General features: G+C 51.0%; 1 protein-coding gene across 2 annotated transcripts in view; it reads left to right on the forward strand.

Moving 5' to 3' along the window:
- The window catches only part of SRPK3 (SRSF protein kinase 3), a 1,021,015-nt gene that overhangs the window by 656,158 nt on the left and 344,888 nt on the right, over window positions 1–19,969 (forward strand). For both annotated transcript variants that reach the window (XM_069645381.1, XM_069645382.1), the window contains exon 11: window positions 9,594–9,887. In XM_069645381.1, the coding sequence (XP_069501482.1) occupies window positions 9,594–9,887 (294 nt within the window). The remainder of the gene's footprint in view (window positions 1–9,593; window positions 9,888–19,969) is intronic.

The following is a 19,969-nucleotide window of genomic DNA, read 5'->3' on the forward strand; positions in this document are numbered from 1 at the left end:
CCTCGGAAATGTTTTCTGTAGAGGGTGCTGCGCGTCGACATGCCCATAAATAGCCACGCGCTACGTCCGTTGCTCAGTTCTGTTTTTCCGCGCTTCGTGGGGCCTCGGAACGTCGTTGCTCAGTTCAGTCAGGTTTAATATCTATTTCGACTCGAATATTCCTTATCGTTCTCGATGGCTTCTTCATCAGAACCGACGATGCCGCGATCCGGCTTCAAGAAATGTCGAGACTGCGGTAAAAAAAATGTCAATAACGGATCCACACAGGGTCTGTTTATGGTGCTTGGGGTCCGAGCACCATTGTTAGGAGTGTGAGGACTGCATGTCCATGACGGCGAAAGCCCTGAAAGAGCGAAAGGGGAAACTCGAGAGAGGTAAGTCAGCCAAATCCTCCTCGAAGGTTTTGTCGGCTGAGTCGAGGCATTCGTCTCCTCGCCGTCGAAAACACTCCCACTCTAGATCTCGAAGCAGCTCCCACCATTCGTCGAGATCTAGACACTCAAAAAAGAGACATTGAAGGTCCCATTCCTCGTCGTCTTCTGTGTCCCCAGAAAGAGTTTCCTGTCCCACCAAACACAGTTCTCAAGCTGAGTGGGAGGAATTCAGAAAGAAAATGTTAAGCGTCTTCGAGAACGCGGCCTCGACCCCCTCAAAGACAGGTGAGGGTGATACCCCGGGTGATACCCAAAAAATCAAAACGCCGCGAGTCGCAACACCCGGCGAAACATTCCACCCGAGAGCCCCATGAGCCATCGGGTAAGAAGGCACCGTCTTCGACGCCGTCGTCGAAGGTTCCTTCGACGCACGGATCGGCGCCATCAACGCCGTTGTCGAAGGGTTCCTCGACGCATCGGTCGATCGACTCGACGCCGATGAAAGAGAGGACCAAGGCTCCACAGCCAACAGTGATTTCAAGGGCCTCCGGCACGACGCCGAGACCGTCGTCGATGCCCTCGAGTAGGATCCCGATCCTCTCGAGTTCTTCGAGACCCCTTCCGGTTTTTTTCGGCGCCTTCGAAGCCGGTTACATCGGCGTCGACGACATCGACATTTTCTCGTCCAATAACGACGAGTTTAGCTCCTTCGGCCCTAGAGATGGGCTTTACTCCATTTCAGAGATCAGAATACCCTGGTCTTTCTTCAATTTATGAAGAAGGGGAAGACTCTGACCAGGAAACATTTGGTTTACAAAGAACCACACTGCCTACTGCAGAAGATTTCACCTCTGAAGAAAGAAGGCTGAAGGAACTACAGGAGTCACTTCATGAGGCAAGTGGACTGGACACTTCCCCAGAAGTGGAATTTGTAAAGCCAAACCCATGGGAACATGCCGAAACACCATATAGAACCCTGATGGCAAGAATAATTGAGTTTATGGGTTGGTCTGCGCCTTCACCTGTTTTCCAACAGGATGATCTGACAGATATATTGGACAAAGGCCCACAGGAGGACCCGGTGGTCCCCTTCCATGCAGCCCTACAACGAAAAATTGCATCTGATTGGGAAACTCTCGAAGTTATCCCAGCAGTCAATAAAAGATTGTCGACAAAGTACAGGGTAGCGGCTGCTGACCCAGAATACCTGTCTAAACACCCGACCCCAGAGAGCCTGGTGGTTCAAGCGGCAACTTCATCCAGCAGTAGGACTGCTTACCCTACTGTCCCACAGGATAGGGATGACAAGAGGTACGACTCTATGGCAAAGAAGGTCTTCTCTGCCTGCAGTATGGCGTTGAAGTCCATCAACGCCAGCTGTACGCTCGCCAGGTTCAGTCACACACTATGGGAGTGTGCTTCATCGGCGGCTGACTGCATACCCGAAGGAGAGGAAAAGGAAGCCTTCCTTAACATCATTAAAGATGCAAAGATGCCAAGTGCGAATCACTTCAAACGGGCATCGATTCCGCTGACAGTATCAGCAGGGCCATGGCGGCAAGTACAACAATCCGCAGGCATGCGTGGTTGCGAAAGTCGGGCTTTGTCCCTGATGTACAGGCCAGACTTTTGAATATGCCCTTTGACGGCTCTTCATTATTCGGGAAAAAGGCTGATGACAGTCTGGAAAAGTTACAGACTTCTAAAGCAGCAGCAAAATCCTTAGGAGCTGCTATCCGCCAAACTCCTTTTCGCCCCTCAGGAACCTCTGGAAGAGGAAAGTCCTTTCGCTATTATTCCGCATTCGGGAAAGGCAGAGGACAGCCGGCTCAAAGAGGCCAAAGGAGATCCACCCGAGGTGGACGGGTCAAAAGTACTAAGACCGCAGCAGCAGCAGGTGCCTCTTTACCCTCGGCATCTGCATCAGCCGCCCCCAAACCACTCTGAGGCCTTCACACACAAGACACCTGTAGGGGGCAGGTTAACTCACCATCTGACGGAATGGCAGGCTATAACGCAAGATGCTTGGGCGTTGGAGACAGTTGCCCAAGGTTACTGCCTACCCTTTCTACACATCCCTCAGAGTCATCCACCGGGGAACAGCTCCCTAAAAGTTCCAGATCCGCTCCTCTTGCAGGAAATTATGGACCTGCTAGAGAAAGGTGCCATAGAACCGGTACCTGTAGCGGACAGGAACAAGGGCTGGTACTCCCCCTACTTTCTCATACCAAAGAAGGACGGAGGACTGAGACCCATCCTGGACTTACGACAATTGAACAAGTTCCTCAGGAAGGACAAGTTCAAGATGGTAACTCTCTCTCAGATCCTTCAGGCCCTCCAGCTCCAGGACTGGCTGGTATCTCTGGACCTTCAGGATGCTTATTTCCATGTGCCAATCCATCTCAAGCACAGGAAATACCTGAGGTTCGCAATTGGCAACTCTCATTATCAATTTCGAGTTCTGCCATTTGGGCTGACCTCCGCCCCGAGGGTCTTCACCAAGCTGATGGCGGTAGTGGCGGCGAGTCTAAGGAGGGAAGGGATCCACGTCTATCCCTACCTAGACGATTGGCTGATCAGGGCCGTATCTTCGGAGCAGGCCCAGACCCAGCTAGATTATGGCTGTTTCTTCCTTCACAGACTGGGCTTCTCCCTCAATTTAAAGAAGTCACAGATGATACCATCTCAGAGACTCCAGTTCATTGGAGCGGTCCTGGACACTTCCCTGGGAAAAGCCTCGCCACCAGAGGTGAGGGCTCAAGATATTCTACAGATGGTCACCAAGTTTCAAAATGCCCAGCGTCTCCCAGCCTTCGACTTTTTGAGGTTGCTAGGCCTCATGGCATCCAGCATCTTCCTTGTGCCAGAGGCTCGCCTGAGAATGAGATCTCTTCAGTGGGCACTGAGAAGTCAGTGGTCACAGTTCTCAGGGAGAATGACAGACCTCCTCCGGATTCCGGACAAGGTAGCCCACGACCTTCAATGGTGGGCCTATCCAGAGAACATCTTGAAAGGAGAACTGTTTTGGCAACCATGGCTGGAGATAACAGTAGTCACAGACGCCTCGCTCACAGGGTGGGGAGCCTATGCCAACGACTTGACCATCAGCGGTCGTTGGTCTCCATCGGAGTCCAGACTACATATCAACCTATTAGAGCTGGGAGCGATCACACTAGCGCTGAAAGCTTTCCTGCCATCAGTACAGGGGAGAAATGTCCTGTTAATGACGGACAACACGGTGGCCATGCACTACCTCAACAAAAGAGGAGGAGTAGGATCACTGCCACTGTGCAGAGAGGCAATGCAGCTCTGGTTTTGGGCAATTCGGGAAGGAATCTCTCTATCGGCAGTCCACCTAGCCAGAGAGAAGAATTTGACAGTGGACGCTCTGAGCAGGCAGAGCACAGTCTCCCACGAGTGGGAGCTAGCTCAGGAAGTCCTTCAAGAGATCTTCGCCCTTTGGGGAACCCCTCAGGTGGATCTGTTCGCCACAAGCACCAACAGGAAGTGCTATCTGTTCTGTTCAAGGGAATTTCCCCCGAGAGGAGCTCTAGGAGATGCGTTCGTAGTGGACTGGGAGTTTCCACTCCTTTACGCGTTCCCACCAGTCCCTGTTATTCCTCAAATGATCAGGTTGAGAAGATTCCCGTGAAACCATGATCCTAATTGCCTCAGATTGGGCCAGGAGAACGTGGTACCCGGACCTTCTAGATATGTCCATCTGCCCTCCAACCTGTCTTCCACTCAAAGAGAATCTTCTCTCGCAGAAGGGAGGTCAGGTTCTCCATCCAGACACCAGAACCCTCAACCTTCACGCTTGGCTTCTGAAAGGTTGAGGTACAAGGATTGGGATCTCCCTGATGACGTCATGGAGGTGTTGCTTTCGGCCAGAAGACCAGCAACAAAGTCTTTATACCGCTGCTGTTGGAACAAGTTTTGCAGCTGGAGTAGGGAAGAGAACATCGACCCTTTTTCATGTGGTACACCAACGGTGTTATCATTTCTACTCTACTTGGCAAACTCAGGCCTTCAAGTTGGCACTGTAAAAGGCTATCTCGCAGCGCTTTCTATCTTCAAGCGCACTGCGGAGGAACCATCGTATTTCAAAATTCCTGTAGTGGTACAATTTCTCAAGGGTCTAACTAATGTTTACCCTCCAAAACCATTCCACGTTCCATTGTGGGACTTAAATTTAGTCTTAAACTTCTTAATGGACACTCCATTGGAACCTCTTCACACTTAAAACTGTCCTACTGGTAGCACTAACATCTGCTAGGAGGGTGAGTGAGCTACAAGCTCTCTCCTGTAAACCCCCACATACAATCTTCCACAAGGACAAGGTGGTCCTACAGGTGAAGCCTAATTTCCTCCCAAAGGTGGTTTCTGAATTCCATATTACTCAGAAAATTACCTTGCCTTCATTCTACCCTCCTTCCCATCCGGGGAAAGAGGAGGAAAGGCTACACAGGCTGGACCCTAGGCGAGCTCTCAGCTTTTACATCAGCAGAATGGCTAGGATCAGGCAAGCAGACCAACTGTTTGTAGGATACTCAGGTCACAAGTTGGGTCTACCCATAACAAAACAAACCATCCCCAGGTGGATTATTTTGGCCATCCTGGAATGTTATAGACTAGCAGGGAAAGAGCCACCCCAAAATCTCAGGGCTCATTCAACCAGGGGTATCGCAGCCTCTTCGGCTCTCCAGAGAGGGGTACCGGTCCGGGACATATGTGCGGCTGCCACATGGTCGTCCGCACATACATTCACAACATTTTACAATCTGGATTCCTCCACTGCTCAAGAGACCAGATTTGGCAAGGCCGTATTACATTCGGTCCATCCCTAAAGGGATACATAACACTATCACTCCCTCCTCCAATTACATACTACTGCTATGGGAGTCTATCAAAGATAAGGAATACGTCGGAGGACACAATCCCTTCGAAGAACAAGTTACTTTCTTACCTGGTAACGTTCTTTCGACGGGATGGTCCTCCGACGTATTCCTTATCGCCCCTCCCATCCATCCCAGCAGTGATAACTTCCCTTGTGGTTGCAGCTTTCGCTCCTTCAAGGTTACTAACCGATTCAGGCATGTCTTTTCTTATGCTACAAAACGGAACGGATCAACGGACGCAGTGCGTGGCTATTTATGGGCATGGTGACGTCGGCGCCGATACGGTGGCCATCGAGGGACATCGACCCGGCGGACGTCGACGCACAACGCCCTCTACAGAAAAAATTTCCGAGGCCAGCAAGCTGGAAACGTGTTATCAAAGATAAGGAATACGTCGGAGGAACATCCCGTCGAAAGAACGTTACCAGGTAAGAAGTAACTTGTTCATCTCCCCCATCATCCTCATCCTGAGGTGGCATCATGTCCATGTCAGGGGGCAGGTGTACGTTGCGCCGGATGCACATGTTGTGTAGCATGGCACATACTAACACTATTTTACCACCTTCTCTGGCCCATAAATGAGTGCCCCCTGCAGCCCCCCTGACCTGCTGAGGCAGCGAAACCGGACCTTCAACAGCCCAAATGTCTGTTCAATGGTGACACGAGTACGTGTATGTGCACGGTGGTAGTCCTCTTTGTGCCTGTTCACTGGTTGCCTGATAGGGGTTAGCAGCCACGGCTTCAGGGGATACCCTGCATCACCTGCATGGGAGCAATAGAAAGGGTACTTGTGAATAATATGTTAATTTCATGTTACCACTGGCTGTACAGTGTTCTTGATTACATGCAACAAAGGATTCATCACTGCACATGACTTCTTCCATTTTCAAGGACCCGGGGAAGTATACTAAGGGATGTTACATTTTAGGGGGGGGTGGTCTGTTTACGTCACAAGGGTCTTTCAATGTGTACCTGCACTCACACAAATCAAGTTGTAACCCCCATGATGTCCTCAGGTTTCCATTATGTCACCGATGGAAATGGCCTGTGAATGTACAGTGCATAATCGCGCATTTGCCTAATGTGCATCATGTAACACAGTGGTTTCCACCATATGCAATCTACTTATCCATGTCAGCATGTACATGGCCATCGATGCCTTCACCTGAATGACTAGGTCTGGTTCACATTGGTGGTATGGGCCACAGGTGAAGGGTTAACTCACTGTGATACGGCTAGGTGGAGGGTGGCATGGTGGTACTAAGGTACTTTGGAAGGGGCCTGCTCCTCTCAATCATTTCTTGATGGTACTACATGTCTTCAGATTATATTAATTTCCATGCTTAACCCATTGTACTTGGAGGTGCCCCTTAAGGTGACATGACTGCCATCCTGATCTGCGGTGTGCCTGTGGACTGAGTGCAGTGACTGAGATTTTTCAGTGTGGCAGATGGATTTAGCTCTGGCAGGGCAGCATGACTCATGATTCCCTTTGCTGAGATCATGTATTTGATGCATTGTGACTGCAGTCTGGTGCATTGTGGTACCTGTGCTTTGTTTTCTGATGTTCCGTATGCATGTGCTGTCGTGCGCACTGTGGGCCTCATCACGAGTTGGGCGGTAACGCCGGCGGTATTACCGCTGGTGCTATTAGCCCTACTGCCAAACCCCCTGGCGCTATTAGCGCCGGATCACGGGTTTGGCAGAATGGTTAGTGCCCATTCCCCATTGGGCCCATTTGGGAATTCCTCATTCCCCATTGGGCCCAATGGGAAAAATGTGCTCTATTACCGCCAGCGAATTTCCTGCCAGCGGTAATAGCGCGAAAATCGGCAAATTTGCCACAGATTTCCCGCCAGCTCAGAGCTGGGGGGAAATCCGCCAAGGCCATGATCTGCCAGATCCTTACATGCGGCGGTAATAGCGCTACCGCTGCATTTAAGGGTTACCGCCAAACTTGTGATGAGGCCCTGTGTCTGTTGATTGCATGTACACACAGCTGTGTAGGCCCAGTACACATGCAAACATTGATTGTGTTGCACATTCTGTTGCATTTACTGAGATCACAGATGTAGCCAGTGAGGACGCTGTGTGTGCTCTGGTTCCATTCTGTGTGTGTGATTTGATGTCGTGCAGGTTGGGGATGTAGAGGTTGGTAGGTCTGATTTCTCATCCAACTTTGACTTCTATTGCGTACGTCTTTATGCTGCAGTGATGATGGGATCATGCCTGTGGCGTGCACTTGTGCTCCTCATGCATGCAATCTTGTGGTATGTTCAAACCCCCCTTGTGGGCCAGCCAGCAGGCACGTTGTCTATGCTTGTGACCCCCCCCCCCCAATTTACCCCCCTCATGGGCCAGCCAGGAGGCACGTTGTATATGCTTGTGATCCCCCTGCCCACAATAAACCACCCTCACGGACCAGCCAGCAGGCACGTTGTCTATGGTTGTGATCCCTCCCCACCCCCAATCATCCACCCTCATGGGCCGGCCAGCAGGCACATTGTCTATGCTTGTGATCCCCCCCCCCCAATCAAACCCCCTCATGGGCCTCTGGTTACAATCACCCAGCAGCCAGGTACGTTGTGCAGCGTGCCGTGCCATGTAGCGGGGCAGCGTGGAGTTGGGCAGCACCATGGCGTCATGTGTGGAGCCAGGAAATCTTGCACAGCAATGCAGGATGATTTTGCATGCATCGCACACCATCTGTACATTCAGGGAATGGTACAGCTTCCTGTTCCGGGAAAACTACCTCCACAGCATGCCGGACAACCAGCTCCACATGGGTACAGTCGAGGGCACCAATTACATTTGGCACGCCTGCCAGTGCATAGAATGCTATTTTGATTGCATTCACTTCCTCCGCAGTCCGTGGTAACTTGATGTGGTTGCTTGCGTGTTTCAGGAGTGCATCTAGCACCTGGTTGAGCACACGGGAGAAACAGGGTTGTGAGAGTCCATGCAGCTGCCCCACTGTGTGCTGATAAGTGCCTGTGGCTAAGAAGTGTAGCACAGAAACTACCTTCAGCAAGGGGCGGATGGCCGTCCGGATATTGATCAGTCTCACCTGGTCATCATGGATGAGGTCCACTATTGTGGTGATGGTGTCCCTGTCCAGCCGGTACAGGGTGTGGATCTGTGCAGGGGTTAGGTTGAATGGGCTGGCCCTTTGGCGAGGGATTGGTGGCTGCCTGTGGGGTACAACTGCCTGCACAATGGGTATGTGCTGGGCCAATCTCGCCCTCCTTCTCCACCTCTGCTGCATTCTCTGCCTCACTGCCTCCTCAAAGAGTAGCAGCGCGAGCATGTCCTCCAGCTCCAGTAGTGCAAGTGCTATTGGTAGCATTGTGGATTTGTGTGGTGTGTGGGAGTCCTCCTTTCGGGCTGTGCCTGACTCCATTGCCTCCAATTGTGCTGCTTGTGTGCACCTGTGGCAGGCTTCTACACAGCAGATTCCTATTAACACTGCGCCGCAATGCCGGTGTTAACGGCATCATTGTATCCATTATTATCTGCATGTCATGCCGGTTATTACTTGTCCGTCCACCTCTTAATGTGCACTCACTCCGGCATGCCGGTGTCACTGGCACGGCTGCCGCGTCTCGCCGCTCGTACCAGCAATGGTGTGGACGGTCACGGCGGGTCACTGCCAATGCCGGTGACGCCAGCATCGTGGCTCGTAATACTCTGGCCCAGCAAACTTGTAATGAGGCCCATTGTATTGTCATGTCAGAGAGCACCACTTGTCAAACTTATGCAGCCTTGGTCATGTATTCTGAAATGTATTATTTTGTATTGTTTCTTGTTTAATTCATTTTGGGATGGAAGGTAAGTCCGTAAGCTAGTGCTCACCCTGCTGTCTTTAGTCTACAGCAATCGAACTGACAATTAAAATCAAAGATTGAATTCTGACTAAATTTGTATTTATGTATGCTGATAATTGTACTTAAGATTCCACAAATCGCTAATGATGGCTTAGAACACACTTCACCACAATACACTTGTCAATTCAGTAAACATTCCTTTGTAAATGAAATCAGTTTTATTGCTTATTTTGTTTCATTGCTTAGCTAATATGACAATAAACAATGATAAACAATAATAATAAAAAAAAAAAAATATGACATAAACTGAGGAAGCAATGCATGGTGACTGCATTGAGTCACGGAACATACAAACAATTCTGTGTTAAGTATAGAAGTTGGCATTAGCACTGTTTTCCGGGATTCTATACCATCACACCAAGTTAACAATCAGCACCTTAGTGTTACATCTTGACCTGCAGTTTGTCATTCTCTCATTTTGTTTTGTTTTTCTCCAGATTTGAAGACTCATCACAACAACAGTGTGTGCGTGGACGCTAACCATACCAACACAAACACAAATAATGAAACCCCAGCCTTCGGCCCGCAGAGTCCAAGTTCTTCCTCTGGATTTGCGCAGCACAACTCACACGACATCTGCAATGGCTACGGCCCAGCTCATCGCTTTCTGAGCCCTGATGACTCCCAGATCTCAGAGCTGTCAGGATCCCTCTTTTCTCCCACTTCAGGCTCGGCCTTGTCTGGCTACTCCACAGGCGGAGAGCGTGGTGGTCTCTTTTCCCCTAGTGCAGGTAAATAGGATGAAACATTGATAATTATAAAGCTATTATGTATTATTAAGATATGCGTTGTTGTGGTTGTGTCAATGGTCGTAAATTGCTGAAGGTACCTGGACCGGTGTTCCCAGTACTGGGATTGTCACCTGAAAGATATCTGATTGATCCAGAAGCTACGTCTCACCAACTGCTTTGGGCCTTATCTTTAATATTAGCCGCTTTTACTTGTCATTGGGAACCATTCCGCATTCGACACAGTATTCCACTCGACCAATCAGAAACCTCTCATCACTTGTATCAATGTTTACAGGAGTCTAATTCCCAGTTGAGCTAATAAACCTCCCAAGGTACCTCTGGGGTATGAACTGTCAACTCTTTTAGTGCAAAGGTCCCTGTTGACCTTTGAATTCTCACTTGCCTTTGACAAATGGGTTCAAGCCCTCAGAACATTCTTGGGAACTTTCTGAACTGGCATTACTTAATTGTAGCCCGCACCAATACCTTCATTCACCTTTTACAAGTCATAAAGTATATTTTCATAATAGCCTTGTGTGGAGTTTACTCTCGATCTGGTGTTAATGGCCCAGGAGCCCACTTTACATGCCCAAACTACGGTTTGGATTTGGTGTACTGGTTTAGTATGTTGAGTTTTAAATATGATGGGCCGACCCTGCTGGAATTAAATAATGAGGAGTATATTCACCCTCGGGGGAACTTAATAAAATCTGGGATTTGGGGATTCTAAAGCATGCATCTGCTGTGTGCCCAATATCTACTGTGGCTGCTAAGTTAGTAATAAAAGCAGCGTTGATTAATGCCAGGTCTGCTATTGCTCACGCAGTGGAAATGGCTGAGTTTACTGAGGAACATAATCTTGACATGCTCCATGGTTTTCTGATGTCTCTCAGGCCTCTCTCTATTTCCTGGTGCCAAAAGATGACTTAATACAGTCTATAAACCGAGTGGGCAAGAGAGGGGGGAAGGGGTCATGGCAGTCATTTTTAGGTCCTCACTGCAAGTTTCTCATTTAGAAACATTAGATTGGGATGATGGGTAACGGGTTGGCAAGCTGACCGTCGGGATGTCACTGAAGTTTTTGATAAAAATTGTACTGGGTTACAGACCCCCAGGACAATCCAGAACTTTTTTAGAGCAGCTAGATTGATTCTTAACCCTTACAGGCAGCAAATATAGAGAAGCTTTGTACTTGGGCGACATTAATATCTGGTTAGATGGCCACTCAATGTCAGACTCCAAGGAACTTAGGGAGATTATTGATAACCACAGGTTGATACCGCTGGCTACTTCTCCATCTCACATTAAAGGCCACTGCTTGGATGTGTTGTTTGGTGAGAGGGAACAGTGTAATTTTGATAGAGACATTACCTATTCAGTGATCTGGCCACTTTGCCCAATTATTTTCAGTGAATCTACCAATGGAGAGAAAACAGTACACTAAAGATAGGTCCTTGTTATTAGTTTGCAAGCTTAAGGATTTTCAATGACATCTCAGGAGTTGAGGTGAAGGGTGCATTAGTCACCATTGAGTCCTCCTTAAAAAGTGAGTAGTTTTTCACCTTTGGCGTGAGGATCATGGATGAGATATGTTTTAAAATTGCACCTCTGAAACCTAAGAAGTTGTTCTCCAGCATCGGGTCTGGCATGGATTCACATGCTCATGAATATTCCCCGTCGTCAGGCTGGGAATCCTCGGACACAGAAAAACTCAGTTTCAGTTTCATTTCTGAACTGTATTTCTCCTAACAACCAATCACTGGTCTCTGGGTCATACTGCCCCCAGCCAATGACTGCCCTCTACCTAAGCCCCTCGTCTGGCAGCCATCTTCGGATTTTAACCGTACGTTCAAGTGTTGGAAGTCCTGGTGCTGTAGCTCTCGAGCTTTAACTGCGTATTGCGTTTTTTCAAAGAGTTTACTCTTAAAGCTCCACCGATTCTTCTTCCAATCAACGGGGACCCGTTTTGGAATTTTCTATGCCCCTCAAGGGTGGATTTTCGTTGAATTCAACTTCTTGGAGGATTCCGGAAGACCTTTGAGGCCTACCCTGATTTGGACATGGCCCAGGACAAGGGAGATTCGAAACCTACTGGATCCAAACTGTTCAGGAACTGGCCAGGATGTGGACTACAGAACGTCTTTAAGGAGGACAAGCACTCCCCGTGCCTCTACTGCCTACACGCCGACAAGTCGCACGTGGAGGAGGACTGTGCGTTCTGCAAGAAGATGTCCACCCGGACCATGAAGGACCGCCGTACACGACTCGCCAACTGGCTGGACGCTAAGAGCCCAGCAGCAGGTGAGAAGAAGAAGTCCGAGCGATCTTCTGAGGGCGCTCCGGCGACAGTGGCCCAACAAAAGGCAAAGCACTGCGATTCCGCGGGCCCCGGAAGCGCCGTTGGCTCGGGCTCCTTGGCTGCCAGGCAGGGCACGATGTCACTGATGCCATCATCCCCGAGCTAACGCTCTGGCTCGGTGAAAAAGTCAGAGAACCTGGGTAAGCTTCGGGAGAAGCCCCATTCGATCCCGACGGAGAAACCCAAGTGGGAGCGAGGCAGTGACCCTCCCCTTAAGCTGAAGGCCTCAGACGCGCCCAAGGTCGTAAAGGCCCTGATTCTAAGGCCTCGATTGAGAGAGTTGTGGCGGCCCTGGCGAAGGCTACGGAGGCTACCCCAGTGGAGACGATCTCCGGGCCTAGAGTTTGCCTGCCACCCCGGAGAGAATCATCTTTCCACCCTATCGAAAAGAGCCCTGTGAAACCTTGTGTCGAGAAAGAGGTGGGGGGGTAGGGTGGCCCTAATGGGCTCAGATACCTCCTCCGAGGATGAGCTGGCTTGCGTAAAAGCTATCCTTTACAAGAAGTTCGAGGAGGCCAGGGCCTACGGGAAGGATCCCAACGAGGCAGATGTAGAGAGCGACGGTGGAGCCGACGAGGAACCGTGGGCCATAGAGGACCCCAGGCCCCAGCCGAAGCTCCCATCGCAACCGATCCCTACGCCACAGGACAACTCAGGAGCAATCCTGATGGCTTTGCAGACCCTGTATACGGAGATACGGACAAGGTTGCCCTTACCCCCAGCGGACGAGCCAGCAGCGCCTGGACTGTCGGGGAGCCCGCCGAGCAAGCATAGGCGGGTCCATCCTCCCCCTCCCTTCCAGCCTTCACCCCCTCGGCCGAGGCATGGGACGGAGACGGGGACGACGGGGACTGACAACTGTGGCGACGACGGAATGGATCTCCCATCACCGCCCCCTGTGCTCCCCCCTACCCCCGACGAAATTGGCTCCTTTCACGCCATGATCACCAGGGCCTCAGAACTTTTCCCGCTGTGCCCAAAGGAACAGAAGAAAGAGGGTTTTCTTTACCAACGACGGGAAGCCAAGAGGAAAACGGTACTCAGTCCCGCTGTTAGACGACATATGGGATGAAGGACTGTCCCTTCTGAAGAAACCCATCCACGGCCCCTGCGAAGAGAGGCTGGTACGAGAAGAAGTACCGGGTCCTGGACTCCGCTCCTATGTGCCTCAGGCCGCAACCGACCCCGGATTCCGTATTCTCTGCGGCAGCCAAGAAGAAAGCGGCAGGGGCGACAGAGTCATCCTCCACCCCCCCTGCCGGACAGCGAGGGAAAGAAGTTAGATGCCATGGGACGACGACCATAAAGGCAGCCAACGTCCTCGCGATCGTGACCCGCTATGATAGGGAGCTGTGGTTCAAGATCGCCCCTATCCTGGACTTCCTCCCAGACGACAAGAGGGCAAAGGCCCTGGAAATCCTGCAAGTAGGCGAAGTGGCGTCGGATCACGCGATCACGGTAGCCACGGACACCGCCGATACCGGATTTCTTCAGATGGGCAACAGCGTTTGCCTGCGCCAGCGCGGTTGGCTCAGGGCCACCGACTTCCATCAGGACCTGCAGACCAGGGTACTGGACATGCCCTTTGACGGAAACCACCTGTTCGGGAAAGCGGTGGACGAGAGTCTGCAGGCCATCAAAGCACACACTGAGACGTCCCGTGCCTTGGGCACTCTCCATCAGCGACAGCCGTCCTTTCGGACCTTTGGAGGCAAATCCCAAGGTGCCTCCAAAGGATTTGGCGGCAGTGCATCGTTGTACCGTCAAGCTGCCCGTTCCTCGTCACAGGAAGTTTACAGAGGCCACAACAAGACAAGTGGATACCTGAACAGGACTGAACCGGCCGTGGAGTCGGGCCCCCACCTAAGCACCCCGGTGGGAGGCCGGCTGGCGATATTCTGGAGTTCCAAAGGAAGTGTCCCCGTTTCCCACCTGTGGCCAGGAAAGAAAACCATGTTCCACAGCTGCTTCTGGAGGTACAAGCCATGCTGAGAAAGGGCGTGATAGAGCTCGTCCCAATGAGACTCCTGGGCTCCAGAGTATACTCGCAGTACTTCCTCGTCCAAAAGAAGACCGGCGGCTGTTGGCCCTTTCTGGACCTTCGACGTCTCAACAAATACATCAAAGCACAGAAGTTCCGGATGGTTAGCCTTCAGCATGTACTGGGACAGCTGGAGGAAGGCGACTTTCTATCGTCGCTGGACTGGAGGATGCTTACTTTCACATCCCCATACACAAAGGACATCAAGTTCCTACGGTTCGTGGTCCAAGGGCAGCACTACCAGTTCAAAGCCTTGACCTTTGGGTTGAAGTCGGCTCCAAGGGTCTTTTTCAAGTTTCTGGCACCGGTAGCGGTGTGGCTGTGCCTGCAGGGGATCCATTTATACCCCTACCTGGACGATTGGCTCATCCGAGCAAAGTCAAGAGAACTCGCCGTCGACCACACGGAAAAGACAGACCACCTGCTCACGGAACTGGGATTCTCGATCAACTTTGCGAAATCCCACTTGGTACCGTCGCAGGACGCCTGTTCCTGGGGACCAGACTCGACACAGTGGCGCGGTTGGCCTCACCGTCGGAGTAAAAGGACGAGGGCCATCCGAGGCGAGGTACAACGGCTGTTGACCATGGAAGGGGACAAGGTGAGGTCCATCAAATCCCTGCTCGGCATGATGTCATCTTACATCTTCCTCGTGGTGGGGCATCCGCACGCATCTCGCGACGGGCATGGACTTCCAGACCCCAGCGCACCAGGAAACAGTGACATCGGACGCCTCCCTGGAGAAATGGGAAGCACACACCGGAGATCTCCACGCAAGAGGCCTATGGCTCCCGGAGGAGAGGTCCCTGCACATCAACGTCCTGGAGCTCCGGGCTGTGTTCTGGGCTCTCGGGTCTTTCCTTCCGTTCCTCAAGGGCAAAGTGGTGCGGATCTTCTCCGTCAACACCACCACGATGTTCTACATCCGAAAGCAGGGAGGTAGCAGATCCTCAGCCCTATCCAAGGAAGCGCAGGATCTGTGGCACTGGGCTGTTGCCCAGTGGACGTTCCTGGTACCCTTTCATCTGGCAGGAGTGAAGAACACCGTCGCTGACTGCTGACTCACTCAGCAGGGAGCTGCACTCTTGCCACGAGTGGGAACTTCGGCAGGATCAAGTGGATCTCCGATTCCGACGGTGGGGCAATACCCAGATCGATCTGTTTGCGATGGCGATGAACACCAAGTGCCGGAGGTTCATCAGCAGGTTTCCCCAGCCGGGGAGCATGGGAGATGTATTCCGCTTGCCCTGGGTCGGCATGTTCCTGTATGCGTTCCCTTTGTTGCCTCTACTTCTGCGACTCATCAGTCAACTCAGACGGTCCCGGTGCAGGATGATCCTAGTCGCACTGGCGTGGCCGAGGCAGATATGGTTCCCGGACCTTCTGGACACGTCAGCGTCTCCACCAGTCAAACTGCCGACGGACACGGATCTTCTCGCCAGGGAAGGAGGCTCCATCCTACATCACGACCCGGGATCGCTGAACCTGCAGGCCTGGCTCCTGCAGCACTAGAGTTCAGAGGCTACAACATCCCGGCGGACTGCAAGGAGGTTCTTGCAAAGGCAGGGCGTCCTCGACTCTTAAGTGCTATGGACATAAGTGGGAGAGTTTCTCTTTCTGGTGCCATGCACAGAAGATCAACCCTCTATGGATCACGGCCCCTCAAGTGCTGCCGTACTTGCTGTCACTGGCCAAGGCGGGGCTGGCACATGCCTCTATCAAAATCCATCTGGCGGCTATCTCCGGCTACACTAGAACTCCGGGACGGTCGTCGCTGTGGTCTTATCGCCTGGTGAAGGAGTTCATGAAGGGACTGTTCGCTCGTTTCCGCTGGTCAGAGCCCCGGGCCCGGCGTGGGAGCTCAACGTAGTGCTGACCCGGCTCATGGGTCCCCCATTCGAGCCGTTGCATTCGGCACTGCTGAAGTTCCTATCGTGGAAGACAGCTTTTCTTGTGGCCATCACCTCCGCACGACGAGTAGTAGAGATCCAGGCCCTCTCTTGTAAGCCTCCATATCTGACATTCCACGAGACGAGGGTAGTGATGAGGACGCACCCCTCCTCCATGCCCAAGGTGCCGTCGGACTTCCATCTCGACGAGCCCTTGGTGTTACCTGTTTTCTTCCCGTCACCTTCGTCGCCGGCTGAGAGGACTTTGTACTCGGTGGATGTGGCTAGAGCGCTGAAGTTCTATGTGGACCGCGCGAAGAGTTTTCGAAAGACATCACAGCTGTTTGTGAACTTTGGCCCTGTGAACCAAGGGAAGGCCCTCTCGAAGGCTTCCATTTCCAGGTGGCTCTCCGGCTGCATCATGCACTGTCACCGGTTGGCAAACAGACTGTTACCCGGCCATCTGAGAGCCCATTCGACCAGAGCGATCGCTGCTACCACAGCGTTCCTATCTGGTGTGCCCCTGCTGGACATCTGCAGGGCTGCTACGTGGAGGTCGAGATTTTACTGTCTCGACTGGGATTCCAGGGAGGAGTCAGGAGTCGGCTAGGCAGTGCTGTGCAACCTGTTCGCTTGAAGGTGAGCCTGGTGAGGAGGTAAGAGATGCTTAATGTTGAGTTGTTATAATGCTTAATGTTGAGCCTTGCCACCTCCCGTGGTTGTGCATGGTTATAGGTGAAAGGATCGAATACAAAGGATCGAAATGCAATAGTTTTGAGTCAAAAGGAGTCAAAAGGACTGAAGGAAAAAAAGGTCACTTTTTTGGTGAGGAGGGGGACCCAAACACCCTTTTTGGTGTAAAAAACACTTTTTTTTTCCTATACGGAAACCAAACAAAAATATACATTTTTTAAAAAGGCATTCAACCTTTTTTTTCGGTCCTTTTGACTCGACCCTATTGTATTCGATCCTTTTGTTTTAGATCCTTTGACTGGACGCCGTTATGCATGTGGAACTGCTATGTATTCTTGTATTCATGAGCATGTGAATCCATGCCAGACCCCATGCTGGAGAAGGAACAAGTTACTTACCTGTAACTGTTGTTCTCCAGCATGGGTCTGGCATGTATTCACATGCGAACCCTCCCTCCAACCACTCTGCGGCTCTTCTCTTGGTCCTACTGCCACTTTATGTGCTACCAAATCTGAAGATGGGTGCCAGAGGAGGGGCTTAGGTAGAGGGCAGTCATTGGTTGGGGGCAGTATGACCCAGAGACCAATGATTGGTTAATAGTAGAATGACAATTCAGAAACGAAACTGAAACCGATTTTTTCTTTACCGAGGATTCCCAGTCTGACGACGGGAAATATTCATGAGCATGTGAATCCATGCCAGACCCATGCTGGAGAACAACAGTTACAGGTAAGTAACTTGTTCCTTGCTGACTGCCCTCCCCCTCCCCCCATCGGCATTTGTTTCAAGGGGAGATAGAAGATTATACTGCTTTTGGCCCCAGGATGTGGAACAGCATCCCCTGAGATATCAAAGCTCTCAAATCGTTGTATCAGTTCCGTAGAGCCCTCAAGGTTTTTCATTTTAAATAAGGGGGCGGTGGAGGTGAGTGGGTACTGTGGAGTGTGTTCCTCTTTCTGTTAAAATGGGTTCCTTTGTGCACTGCTCTTTGGTGGCATGTTTGGGTACCAGCAGCGCCTTTATACGGTTGAATCGGTTCTGTGCGCGTTATAAATAAATCAATCATAAAATGGCCACCAGAGAGCTGGAAGATGGGGCTCCAAGGCAAAACAATAAGGTGAGTGGGGTGGGGCTTGGGGAGGGAACAGCAACCGAGGGAAGGGGAGGGTGGGGGGAAGATGACGGGCGGAGTGCAGCCATCGGGTTGCTTGAAACGCGGGCCTGTATCATTAAATTCAGCACGTGATCCAAGTAATCTGATTGGCTGCCTTCCCCCTGCCCTGTGTGCTAAAATTCAAAATAATACTGTGATACACTTTATTATCAACTTCCTGGATGGCAACCTGAGAGTTGATGTTAACTTCTTGACTACAGTTAACACTAGGTGAGCCAAGGAAACCTTAAGGAGGCTGTTTCCCTATGCTTAGGATGGTGCACCTGAACACAGGGTCAGGAAAGTCGTATCTAACATCTGGCAACAGCAGTGGAGATTAAGTGATGGACATCAGGAAGCACAAATTGTGACCAAAAAGGTCTGCAAGACTCCCAATTCAAGGCTGCAAGAGACTAGAAAAATGGAAACGCAGTTATTATGTTTTTTGCAACATTTCATTTCAGAACTCATCATACAATAAATAAAGGCAGTTATGTTAAAATGTTGACAGAAGGCACCAAATCCATAGTACTGTACAACAAACAGTGGGAATGGCCCCCACCTGACCCTCGGTGGGTGGGGGGGGGGGGTGATGTCCATGGGGACCAGGTGCAGTCACCCGCTCCAAGACACAGGTATTAAGGTGGTGTGGAGAGTATCATGTGGTCACCCTCACCAGACCCATTCCAGGGGTTAAAGGAGTTGGCACATTTGCACCTCATTAACACCTGACCTTTCTAGTGAGAATGGACAGAGCATTGCTGGATGTGGTATTATAGAAAAGAGATGTGCTGCCCCTGTAACCAGGCCCTGTGGTCGAGAAACACGTCAGGTTCTGAAACTGGCAACTGCAGTGCTGAAAGAGCAGGACCAATGCTTACTGGTATAGTGACATGGAAAGTGATCCACAGATAGGCTGATAGCCGGCCCGCTCGCCCAGCATGGAGCTCTCACGGTCGTGCGCATTCGGAAAACCTACAAAGACTCCAGGTTGACAGGCCATGTGTTTACGGAAAGCCTGATTTGGCAAAGCAAAAGCACCTGATGTTTGGAATCAATAGTCAGTCAATCTCGCACTAACACAAAGACTCGTGCACATATGCAGACCTTCTCCTGGGGTCTGACCCAGTGGTAGGGAACACATCTATATAAAAAGCAGCCTAGGGAGCACGCAGGTTTAGGTTTTTGGAGACAGAGACAGCGTGTCTGGTGCCGTTTGGAGTCAGCTGGAGAAAGGAGAGCAGAAGGTGTTTGGAGGTGATATGATGAGCAGAGGAAGTGAAGGGGAAGCAAATGAGGAGGTAGTGTAGGGCATAAGAGCTAAGGAGGAGAAGGGGAGGGAGGCAGGAAGTTAGTGGTGGGGGGAGAGAGCTAAGATGTAGTTAACAGGAGGAGAGAATAAGGTGGTGGAGATGGATATGGATTGTTTGACCTTAAAAACTTGTCCTACTGCCGATTTGACCGAATTTCTTTGTTCTAATTCTTTTTGACCTGCTGCGGAGGGAGACTCCCTGTAACCCCCCCTAATGTGGGGGGATACCCCTGTGACAGCCCCTCATTTTTCCCCCACCTCAACCTATTTCCTTACTCCACCCCACAATTATTTTATGCCATTTGACCTACCGAATTCGACCAAAAAGATGCGGTCAAATTTGAGTAGGTCAAGTTGGCATTAGGTCAACTATGCCAATACCGGTGTAGACACTAAGAGCGCAGGAGAGGCAGGAGATGCAAAGGAGGTGCTGGAAAGAGAAAGATGTAAAGAGGTGGTTGTGACAAGGACCAGAAGAGGTGGTAAAGGTAGGTGTAGAAAACTTTTGGTGAAGTGCAGAGGAGGGAGTGATACAGAAAGGAGCAGAGAAGGACGGGGAGATAAGTTAAGTGGAGAAAGGGGAGTTAATATGTATCCCACAGATGGCACAATGAAAGAAGGGTCTGGAGAGGAAG

This window comes from Ambystoma mexicanum, chromosome 2p (genome assembly GCF_040938575.1).
Source record: "Ambystoma mexicanum isolate Mex_15411 chromosome 2p, UKY_AmexF1_1, whole genome shotgun sequence".
Taxonomy (NCBI): domain Eukaryota; kingdom Metazoa; phylum Chordata; class Amphibia; order Caudata; family Ambystomatidae; genus Ambystoma; species Ambystoma mexicanum.